This window comes from Podarcis cretensis (genome assembly GCF_951804945.1).
Source record: "Podarcis cretensis genome assembly, chromosome: 16".
In the NCBI taxonomy this organism is placed as follows: domain Eukaryota; kingdom Metazoa; phylum Chordata; class Lepidosauria; order Squamata; family Lacertidae; genus Podarcis; species Podarcis cretensis.
The window spans coordinates 19,113,047-19,125,432 of record NC_137186.1 but is presented as its reverse complement, the minus strand read 5'-3'; the positions used below and the strand labels follow the sequence as shown (position 1 = coordinate 19,125,432).

Here is a 12,386-nt window from a genome sequence, read left to right as displayed (position 1 = left end):
GAAGTGGAATGGTCAGGGGCTTCACTTCTGTGCTGCTCAGGAAGAATCACTCTCCATCCAAAGAGGAAGGAAAAGATATAATAATAATAATAATAATAATAATAATAATAATAATAATAATTTTTATTTAAACCCCGCCCTTCCCTGTTCAGAAAACCGGGCTCAGGGCGGCTAACAACAAATTTAAAACACTTAACTGATGCAACAAAAAACAGTATGCAGTGTATGCAGGGTAGTCACCTCACATGTGGGGATTCCATTCCACAGGTAATAGACATATGTTTCATACACACACACACACGCACGCGTGCACACACACACACACACACACACACACAGAGAGTGAGGGGGGAAAGTATTTGATCCCCTGCTAAATTTGCCCGTTTGCCCTCTGACGAAGAAATGACCAGTCCATAATTTTAATGGTAGGTTTATTGTAGCTGTGAGAGACAGAATAACAACAGGAAAGCCCCCAGAAACCCAGGCGACAAAAGTCAGAGATTATGGACTGGTCATTTCTTCATCAGAGGGCAAATGAGCAAATTTAGCAGGGGGATCAAATACTCCCCTCCCCCCCTCTATATATATGAGAAAGATTTGATGCTAATTATCAATGGTAATTTTTTTGGTTCAATCAGGCAGGAATTCTGGAAAAACTGGGCATCTGCCATAGATTTGCCTTACTCAGGGCCGCGTGCATGTTCATTCCAGTAATGAGGGACCCAAAGCTGATCATAAAGGATCTGGATTTTGATGGAGTGCCAGGGAGGGTGTACTGGCCTAAAACATCACCTGCTGGGAAAAGGAGAGGAATCATCTTTTTTCATGGAGGTTGTGGACTATTTGGAAGCATCCGTAAGTTCAGTGAATTGTTTTTGAAATGGTTCACTATGTTCTTTGAGGAGAATTTGGGGCGCTACTATAATGTAAAGGTCCTGAAATGTTTGCTATGGAGGGGTGGAGGTGGTTTGTGCTGCCCTCGTATCATTTGAATAAAATATTGCGGGCGGGGGGGTCAAGTAAGTCCTGCCCTGCATATTGATCACATGATCAATACACACACACTATTGGAATGGCAATACCCATCAATTTTGGGGGGACTGGCTCCCCTAAAATATTTTTATTGGGGGGGCCGAAGGGACCATAGCCCTTAGGTGTTGGCTCCTAGTCCACTCACCCAGGGTTAGTGCTCCTTTTGAGAACTGAAGATATGGAGGAAACTGCCTTATTCACATATTTACACCTTCAGTCTACATGGAGGGAGTCCAGATCTTACAGCAGGGCTTGTTCTCCACCACAGTGCAGCACTGGAGTCAAAGCCAGTTGGCGATTGTAGTCCTGAGCCATTTCAGGCTTTATAGGTCAAAACCTGTACTTTGGATTGGGCCCAGAAACAAATTGGCAGCCAATGTAGTTGGGCAGGCATTTTCATTATATGCTCAAGCTGTCTTGCCGCCGTGAGCAAGCTGGCTGCTGAATTCTGCATCAGCTGCAGTTTCTGAACAGTAGGTAGTGTAAGTTCAATGAACTTGGCAGGATGGGATTGTAAAAAATAAAAATTAAAAATGAGGCTGAGGCTTCCCGTTGTATGGGTGACCAGTTCTGTGGTAATCCTAGCATCGTGGCCAATGAAAAACCTTTAAATTTTCATAGAAGGCGTTTTTGCTTCATGCGCCAAGGGACTTCTATGAAAAGTCTTCCAGAGAAGGTCAGAAATAATGCAGAAAGAAGCTCAGGAATGTGGGTTGAGGTCTGTTTGGTTCTGTTCTAATTTTTACCCATTGACACTGCTTGATCTGAGCTACTGATCAAAATCCACATAATGGTTTTCAGCTGGCAATGCCCCATTTATCAATGGTTCAGTCTAACTTAGTTTTTCTCAGAGGAAACCCATTAAAGGTGCTTGTTGTTTTCTAATAAAAAAATAGCAGACCAGAATTAATCATAGCTGTTAATTTCACCAAGTTTACTTTTAGTAGGACTAACACTGGATCCAACTCATAGTGAATTCAATGTCAATTGCTAAGAGCATGGGTCAGCAAACCTTTTCAGCAGGGGACCGGTCCACTGTCCCTCAGACCTTGTGGGGGGCCAGACTATATTTTTGGGGGAAAATATGAATGAATTCCTATGCCCCACAAATAACCCAGAGATGCATTTTAAATAAAAACACACATTCTACTCATGTAAAAACATGCTGATTCCCAAACCATCTGCGGGCCGGATTTAGAAAGTGATTGGGCCAGATCCAGCCCCTGGGCCTTAGTTTGCCTACCTATGGCTAAGAGGTTTTGTAATGGAGCCTATCAAATAATCTCTGATAGTGTCTCTGTGTGTGTTTGTTCTTTTTCCCAGGAACCACTGAAAGGATCTGCCGTGCCATCGCCCACCAAACTGACTCAGTGGTTATGTGTCCTGAGTAAGTATCTTCACTCTTGTTGTAGCAGAAAAAAAGAGTAATTCTCCTCAGCTTCTAACTCTTCCTAACACCTGAGCTCAGAGAAAGCCTGATAAAGTTTTAACATAGTGATTTTGCCAACCGTTATTGTGAGATTTTGACCAGCTTCGGCCCATCTGAAGCTGATACAGGCTCGTCTTATCTTGAGCCCAAGCAGAGTAGTCCACACAGCAGAAGGATAAGCAGTATGTGCCACATTCTTAACTTTATTTCCACTCTATGCTGAGAGAATACAAACATGCATCTTGCCTCTGTGAGAGCAGAGAAGCAACTGTCTCTCTAACAAAGAAACCGAGAGAACACTGAAAAACAGGAAACCAGTGTACGTCACATCCAGTCTCCCATTTCCCGTGGGAATCCAACAGTAACTTGGACTGTGGAATGCAAAACAACGTATTGTGACTGCAGTTGCTGCTCAGTGAGGGAAATAGAAACCAACAGTTATAATACCTTTGCATTTAGATTTTCATACCAATCCCTCTGGCTTTGAGCATCTTTGCTGGAGCAGGCCCAAAGGGCTCAACATGCGATTGTCATGATGGCTAGCCAGGTGGCCAATGAGAAGCCCACAAACAGGACCCGAGCACTAGACCACCACCCCCAGTTGCAATTTACATCAACTGGTATTCAGAAGCATTACTGCCTGTGATAGTGGAGGGAGCACCCCCCCTTGTGACTAACAGGGGGATGTTTTCAGCCGGAACTCACCAGAACTCACTTCTTTGTTGCGTTCTGGCACCTTTTTGGTGTGTTCCGGCAGCTCTGTAGTGTTGCAGTACCCTTGGAAAACCTTATCCTCCATGAGAGGATGGTATTGCTTCTAAATCCATCACAATTTTATCTATCACAATTCTCTATATCCTGCCTTTCAGGACACAACTCCTTCCAAGGCAGCACACAACAAACATTAAACTTCATTTGCAGAAACCAGCACATCAGACACACTTACCTTCCCAAGACAGCAGTGGTAAATTGGGAGAAGTGTCATTTGCCAGAACTTCAGAGCCCTTAACAACACAAGCCTTCCCCACAGTAATGGCCACCATCTCTCTGCCCTTGCTGCCTTAATGCACCGTTGGTGCATGATCTGAAGCCTCCTGGTCAAGATGGGCGAACTCGACTTATTGGTTTTAGAGGCCATAAGGGATACGGTGGGCAGAAAGAGAAGCCTGGTGGAACGGAGAAAACCAGCGGCACATAGTTATCTCAGGAAGGCAAGGTGGGACATTCTGGAGATGGTGTCACCCTGTATGTGAAAAAAGGGCATTGAGTCCAGGAAGCAAGAAATCCCAGAAGAGGCAGACTTCTCCACATAATCATTGTGGGTGGTCATACTGGGTCCCAAGAGGGATTTCGTACTGGGGTTGTGTTCCCATCCTCCTTATGGTGATCACACAGGGTCCCCGGACGTTTGACGGTCTATTGATCCTTGTGCCACCACTGTGATTGCCTCTTTGCTGCCACCAACCCGTTTCTCTCGGGTACACACGGAGTCCAGACAGTTGTTAACATTAACAAATAATTGAGTTTATTTTATAGGCATGAACAACTAACAACTTCAAACTGATTATCCCACTATCTGACTCCACCTAACAGTTCCTCTCACTCTCTCACAACACAACTCGACCAACCCATAGACTTATCCTCCCTCTTCCTTCTCCAACTCCCAACTCTCAACAACCAACTGACTTCCACACACCTCCGACTCTAACTTTTACTCCTCCCCTCGGGTTCCCACTGGCCAATCACTTCACACACATTTAACCCTTTCCTTATGATCCACCTAGGAGGCAAACGCCACACTCCTGATCAAAACGCTCAGGGAGATCCTGAGATGGAAAATGAAATCAAGGAAGCATCCAAAATAGAGAAGCGTTTTAATGGCACGGAGAAAGCGGCCAGGGGAAAGTTTTTATCCCTCTCTCTTAACTCTAGAACATGTGGACATTCAATGAAGCTGAATGCTGGAAAATTCAGATAAAAGAAAGTATGGCTTTAAAAGAGGGTTAAACAAATGCACACAGTATAAGGCTACGAGTGGCTACTAGCCATGATGGCGATAGTCTGCCTCTGCAGTTGTAGGCAGTGTCCTTCTGAAGAACAGTTGCTGTAAACTGCGGGAGGGGAAAGTACCACTGTACTCATGTCCTGATTGTGAGTTTCTCCAATGATTGACCAGTGGCCACTGAGAACGGGATGCTCAACTAGCATTTTATCTGGGTTCAGAACCTCAGGCACATTGGCTGGATGCTGCACTCCAGGCCTCTCCATTTCTCCCAGTGAACTCACCCCAACCCCCCGCCACACACCATTGCCCCTCTTTTGCACCATCCTTGAGTGGCATCTGCCTGCCTTGCTTGCTTGGGTGGAGGATCGGGAATGGGTGGAGGATAGGGAACCAGCCCACTTCTCAAATGGGAAAGTTCACATTTGCTTTCCATTTTTGCCTCTTGTCCCATCCACAGTTGGCATGTTGCCCCCTGGAAGGTTACATAGAATGGAAAGTGGCCCTCAGGGTGAGAAAGATTCCCAACCCTTGCAATATGTCATGCAGGAAAATATTCCTTGTTTGTGTTGCTGAATATTGAAGATATCTTGCTTTCTCTTTAGATTTTGTTTAGGTCCTGAGTATCCATTTCCAACCGCAGTACAGGACTGCTGTACTGCTGCAATACACTTTCTGAAGAATGCAGAGGAATACGGAGTGGACCCCAGCCGCATTGCCATTGCAGGGGAGAGTAGTGGAGGCACTTTTACTGCAGCCATTTGCCAAGAACTGGTGACCAGAGAGGACCTCCCAAGAGTGCGAGCTCAGGTCCTCATTTACCCATTCCTCCAAGGAATTGACTTCAATTTGCCATCCTATCAGCAAAACCATTCAATTTCTCCCTTGTTCCGGAAAAGAGCTGTCGTACTTGGTTTGAAATATCTCACTGGGAAGACAATGAATGTAGATGGAGTTCTGAAAGGCGCCCATGTCCCTCCTGATTTGAGAGAGAAATACCAAAAATGGATCAATGCTGATAACATTCCAGAAGAATTTAAAGCTAGGGGCTATGTTCCTGTAGAACCTGCTCCATTTTCAGAAGAACTTTATGAACAAGTTAAAAGAGCTGGTGAGACAATGTTTGCCCCCCTTTTAGCAGAGGATGACATAATCCACCAGCTCCCAGAGGCTTTCATTCTAACCTGTGAATATGATGTTCTCCGGGATGATGGGCTGTTGTACAAGAAGCGGTTAGAGGACAATGGTGTGCCAGTGACATGGTATCATGTTCAAGATGGATTCCACGGAATAATGAGCATTGCTGGTTATGGGCGGATCCTTGAATATCCGAGCACACAGAAATGTTTGCAGAGTGTAATACAGTTCTTAAAAGGTTTATAGAAATGAATGATTTTAATAAATTAGACTGAGTAAAACTTTGGATCAGAGTTTTTCTTTTTACTTCAGGATTGTTACAATGAGGAAAAAATATCCTCCCACAAAAGAGGAAGAATCATATCCTCATTTCTCCCTCATTCACTTGAATAAATATCAAATGATATTTGTGTTGGTTTCTGCTCTCTTCACTGTGCAGCGAAGTGCTTGTCACAAGACAATGTTTACATTCCACAGACAGCATTGCTGTTGTGTTTTCCCACGGGAAAGGGAAACTGGATGTGACGTACACTGGTTTCCTGTTTTTCACTGTTCTCACAGTGTGATTCTCTCCGTGCTTCAGAGGAGAGAGGATGCATTTTCTGCTCCGGCAGAGGCAAGATGCATTTCTGTAATCTACCAGCTTTGAAATGTAAATAAAGCAATATAGAGTATGAGCACGTATTCCTCATCATTCCGCTGTGCACGGACACTGCTACAAATCAACAATTTGATATGTCATTATAAAATATTGTGGGTCATACCTTGGTTTTTTACCTTGGTTTTTTTCATCAAATGTTAGTAATACAGTGGTCCCTCGAGTTACAAACACCTCGGGTTACAAACACTTTGGGTTACAGACTCTGCTAACCCGGAAGCAATACCTCGGGTTAAGAACTTTACCTCAGGATGAGAACAGAAATCGTGCGGCGGCAGCGGGAGGCCCCATTAGCTATACTGGTGCTTCAGGTTAAGAACAGTTTCAGGTTAAGAACGGACCTCCAGAAAAAATTACCGGTACCGTAAGTTTGTAGCCAGAGGTACCACTGTACTTGGCCACACCATTTTCCAAAATGCTGTTTCTTTCTCTGATGATAGTTGCTGGTTGCTGTGTTCCACCCCCTGGTGTCACATTTTAATTCTCTCTCCTCCCTCCCTCCCTCTGTGTCCTTTGTTACTCCCCCTTGAACATCATTGTGGGTGGGGAACAGAGTTTGGAAGCAGAAAAAAAAGAAAAGTAAAACATTACATAGGGACATGTGAGCAGTATTTCACATACATATCAGCATAAAACAATTAAAAATTAAGTGATTAAAAAAATAAAGTAGTAACACATTATGAATGTAAAAAGTTGTGTGTCCATCTATAACGATCAAAACCATTTCTTAACCCTTCCTTTACGTTAAAAACTGTGTGTGTAGATCCGCCCTTAGTTACATCAAAGGAGGCGGTTAGCCTGGAGGGCACCTCGGTGGTATACACTCAGGGTACTGTCAGATACAGCAGTGAACCACTTGGTGTGTAATCTTACAAGACACAGCAGTGATTTTTATTTAACGGCTTAAAATATAGAACATCCATGTCCAGCAATGTCGAAACAAAGCTTTATTTCCCCTGAGTCAAATACTCAAATGGCATGCACACACACACACCCAGACATGCAGACCCAGTATTGGTATGAAAGCCCAGTGAGGCCATAAACTTCCACTGCCCCAGATACTACACTTGATCTTAGCCAAAAGGCCGAGAAGCATTGCTGGCTGGAAAAGGAAAAGATTAGATCCCGAATTTCTGTCCTATATAAACTCTTTTCAGATAATCCTTTTGCAAGAAACATGGGAAGAAGATAAAATAGATATAAATGGCTTTGAACTGATATCACTTCCAGCTATCCCCTCCCAGAAAGGTGGCCGGTCCAGAGGCGGTCTTGCAATCGCCATATCGCTTAAAATGAGAGCTAAACTCTTGCTAGTTCAGACTTCTCCTCCTTTTGCTTTTACTGGTCTGATTTCAAGTGAAAAATTCTCACTATTAATCACCAATGTTTATCTTCCTCCAGGTGGTCTTATATCAGACCTCCATTATAGATGGGATTCTCTGGAAGATCATTTATTGGCATGCTATGCTATGTACCCTAATATTCCATCGATAATGGGTGGTGACTTTAATGCACGTACAGCCGCCAACTGGGATGGGATAATTAAGGCCAAGTGGTGGGTATCTCCCCCCTACCCAAAATCTGATTTAATCTCTTTTACATCAAGAAGATCTAAGGACATCAGAGTGAATGAGGCGGGAGTCCTTCTTTATCAATTGGCCATTCGTATGAATTTGAACATTTTAAATGGCAACTGCCCTCCAGACGTGCCAGGTGAATTCACTCACTTGGGCACATCATCAAATAGTGTCCTAGATTATCTTCTAGTTTCAGAAGACCTATTTTCAAACTTCTTTTATTTCAAAGTAGATAATATACATTCCAGTGACCACCTACCTCTAGCTGCCAAGCTAACGCTTGACTGGCACCCGGTTAGCGGTACACACCCAACTCATGTAGGTTTAAATGCCACAGCTCAAGTAAGAGGCATTAAATGGTCTATGAAACAGGCCCAAAAATATGCAGAATTCTTCCAGAGGAATATCTCCGAATCCCTTATTGTTTCATTGGCGGAGTTGTCTGAACCAAATAAGATACTGGAGTGGTTCTCCCACTTCTCTGCAGATTTAACTAGCTTCTTTACGATGCCGGCTCACCTGGTTAACCGAGACCAACCCAGGTTCAGTGCACCTTGGTTTGATGCCAAATGTAAGCAAGCTAGACTCTCTCTCTGTTGTATCTACAACAGATATAAATCTTCTGGAGCTGAAACTCTCCCCCCAGAGTACTTGCAGGCCAAAATTGCTTACAAACAGGCACAGAAGTCAGCCAAGCACGAGTGGCAGCTAAGACGCTGGCAAGCGCTGATTGCTGCCTCTAAGCCTCGCAGCTCTCGCGGTTTTTGGAATTTAATCAACAAAAGATCGAGGAAATACCCATTGACGGTTACCCCAGCCCCGACATGGGAACAATTTCTAAGAAAATATTTCTCCCAGACAGATATCTCCAACACTCAATCTGATACTCTTTCAAGTCACTTGCCCATATGGCCAGATACTGACCCGGAGGAAATAGTAGATTTAATTGCTAAACTGAAAACTGATAAAGCCCCAGGGCCCGATCTGATCCCGGCGGAAGCTATTAAACAACACCCAACATGGTGGGCTAAAATTCTTGCAAAAATCTTTGATGCAATCAATGCCACGGGCCAGATACCTAGATCATGGAAGGAGTCCATCATAATTCCTATATATAAAAAAGGACCACCAGAGGACCCAGGAAACTATCGTAACATCAGTTTATTATCAATCATCGGGAAAATCTATACTCGCTTCCTGCTAACCAGACTAACCCAATGGGCCGAAGATTCTAATCTGATAGGCCATGAACAGATCAGGTTTAGACCAAATCGTGCTTCTATTGACCATGCTATAATTCTATATCATTTGGCACGGAAGTATTCTTCCCCTACTCATGGTCTTCTATGTGCCGCTTTTATAGACCTGAAGGCGGCTTTTGACAGTATCTCTAGAGAGCTGTTATGGGAAAAACTGGCAAAGTGGGGCATAGATAAAAGGCTGTTGTGGCTTATGATTAAATTACATGAAGGGACGGCCGCTAGGGTGAGGTTAACACCTGAGGGCGATCTCACAAACTCTGTACCAATAAATAAGGGGGTACGACAAGGGTGCATCCTTGCCCCCTATCTTTTTAACCTCTATATTAGTGACATGAGAACGCCCCTAGCTGAGGCCCAAACCTCCATTCATGCACCCAGGCTTGCAGACTATCGCTGCCCCTTATTATTGAACGCTGACGATGCGGTGATCCTCTCTTATTCTCGAATCGGTTTGAGGAGGGCCCTTAAGATTTTTGCGTTATACTGCCAAACAAATTTACTTACTATTAACCATTCCAAATCTAAAGTCCTAATTTTTTCCAGGAGTCGTAAACTGTATAGATGGGAACTCGAGGGGAAGCCAATTGAACAAGTTTACAAATTTCAATATCTAGGAATTTACTTCCAGTATAATACGGGATGGAAAGCGCATATCACATATTTACAAAATAAGGTTAAAGCCCTTATCTATGCTCTATTACGCTTCTTCTTTACTGAGGGGGCTATGCATGTTCCATCCGCCTTAAAAGTTTATAGTGCGAAAGTGGTTGCAACTATGGCCTATGCGGTCCCTTTATGGGGCGCCTTTGTAAACCTCTTGCCTCTGGTGACATTGCAAAATCTTTTTCTAAGACGCCTTTTGAAACTACCCTCCTGTGTAAGCAACTCTGCCATTCGCCTAGAACTTAAGATCCCCTCCCTAGAGATTCTGATGTGGAGACATGCCTTTAATTACTGGCTGTCCCTTTGGCATAAATTGCCAAACTACCATCTTATTCAGTGCCTTTGGAGAGATGAATTCACCAACCCATGGGCAACAAAAATCCACTCCAAACTGTTGTCTTATGGAATCTCTCCTTCCGATATACTTAATTTAGATCAAATTACAGCTAAAAAGGTCATCAAACAAAGATTGGAGGAGGTAGATTTGCAACAAAATCTTACTACAGGTGGAGGTACATGTTCCCCGATAAATCAGGGCATTACATCTATGTCCCAGATACCTCGATATCTGTCTACTTTATCGGCTGCGTCGCATAGATTCGCATTTGTTAGAGCTAGATCTAATGTGTTCCCCTCAAATGTTCTGAGCAATAGATTTTCTAATGGTAAAACCTCTGTTTTATGCGCATGTGACAACAAATCAATAGAATCCCTCTATCATATCTTGTTTAATTGCCCCTTATACATTGTTCCCCGATCAAGGATCCTGAGTTCAATCATTCTGGAAATTGCTGCTAAACCACCTGAATTACATCTAGCTTATCTACTCCAGGACATTGACTCTTATAGAACATTACAGGTTGCTAGATTCCTGATTTCAGTTCTTTCATATAAAAGACTTCATGGAATGCTGCATGACTATTAAAAATCCAGTAAACTCTATGCACCATCTTGATCTTCAAGGCCATAACACGGTACATCTAGAGATTGTAAATAATGTGAAAGAGATTATGCGATGAAATATTTTAGTTGATATTTTAGATTGTAAAATGCTATTTTATCTATTGATTTGTTTTACCTTGTGGGCTTATAGCCGAATAAAGTATTATCTATCTATCTTCCACTGCCCCAGATATGGCCACTTCTAAGGCAGGTGCAAGGCCAATTTGGTGTCATGCCAACCCAGGAAAACAACACACCTCCATGTCCCCTGCCACAACTTTTTTTCTTTTGTTTAGTCTGTTTTTTATTGTAATGTATTAATAAAGGTCTCAATAAAATCTTATCGAGGGGAAATGATTCCCCATCCTTCCATCTTTCCTCTTGCTCTTTCGAGGAGCAGGCAACACACAGACCACTCCCTCAAAGTCTGCTGCATCAAAGCACATTTGACTGGAGGACCAACAGCAAGTACTAGGAGTTGCGGCCGGGGAGAGGAAAGTGGAGAAAAATAGCAGATCATATTTTTGGATTCATCAAGGAGGCAGCTTACATTCCAAAGGAGGGAGGTCCCTTGATCTGTTTAGCCAGCATCCCATTGGCCTGATTGAACCCTGCATCAAGGGACCTATCAACTGGGTGTTGTGGCTATCCAATCTTACCCACCCACAACACAGGGTTTGGTTGCCAGGTCCCACTGCAACACGTGCCCTCTTTAAGGGAGGACCTGATTTACATCTCCAGCATAGATTTGAAGGCAATTTATAAATTTTTGCCAATTTAATCGGGGTTATGTACTACCTATAACACATCTCCATGATATTTCTTTAATAATAGCACATGCAGAAAAATTTGTATCATTTTTCCATAACTTTTCCCACCTCTCAAACCAAATTGCATAGCCCAAATCTTGTCCCCATTTTATCATAAATTCTTTTGTTTGTTCATCTTTTAATTCCCACTCAAGTAACAAATTATACATTTTAGAAAGGTTTTTCTTTGTGTTTTGTAGAATTTCTGATTGGAATTTAGACTCTTCCTTCAAGAAGCCAATTTTCTTATCATGAGCAAATTTATTGTTTAGTTGGTAGTACTGAAGCCAGCTAGTGCAGTATACTTTTAATTCTTCATACGGTTTAAGTTTTAACTGTCCTCCTTCTTCCTCTATTATCAATTGTCTATATGTTGCTCCAATTTTACCCATATTTTTCTTTTTGAATGAAAGTATATCAAATGGGGCAGCCCACCATGGGGTTTTGAGTTCCAGAAGCCTATGATATTTCCTCCAGACCTTAATTAATGGATTCCTGATAATACGGTTAATAAAACCCTGATGTACTTTTATCTTGTCTTCCAATAAGTAAGCGTGCCATCCATATCTTATGTCATGCCCCCTCAAGGTATAATATATCGGTATTCTCAAGCCGAATCCACTTCTTAATCCAACAGAGGCAGGAGACCTCAAAGTAGATCTTCAAATCAGGGAGGCCACTCCCACCCTCCATCTGTAAGGAGTTTGAATCTTATACGAGGTCTTATTGTTTTTAAATTCAGCAATAGCTGTTGCAGGGCATAGCAGCAACAATCCTTGAGAGCCCCCTGCTTTGATATCGCGGGTTGGAGGGGCCTACAGTGTTAGGAAGGCTGGGAGCCCATTTGAGCCCAAGTGCTGTGTTGGGATTTGTGG

At 43.0% G+C, this 12,386-nt stretch overlaps 1 protein-coding gene across 3 annotated transcripts in view; it reads left to right on the top strand.

The window, feature by feature from the left end:
- LOC307204859 (arylacetamide deacetylase-like 4) overlaps positions 1-5,881 on the top strand; it is a 58,674-nt gene extending 52,793 nt beyond the window's left edge. For all 3 annotated transcript variants that reach the window (XM_079956927.1, XM_079956926.1, XM_079956925.1), the window contains exons 2-4: positions 639-855; positions 2,356-2,419; positions 5,069-5,881. In XM_079956927.1, coding sequence (XP_079813053.1) covers positions 639-855; positions 2,356-2,419; positions 5,069-5,846 — 1,059 coding nt within the window. In that variant the 3' untranslated portion in view covers positions 5,847-5,881. The remainder of the gene's footprint in view (positions 1-638; positions 856-2,355; positions 2,420-5,068) is intronic.
- Positions 5,882-12,386: the final 6,505 nt, after the last annotated feature.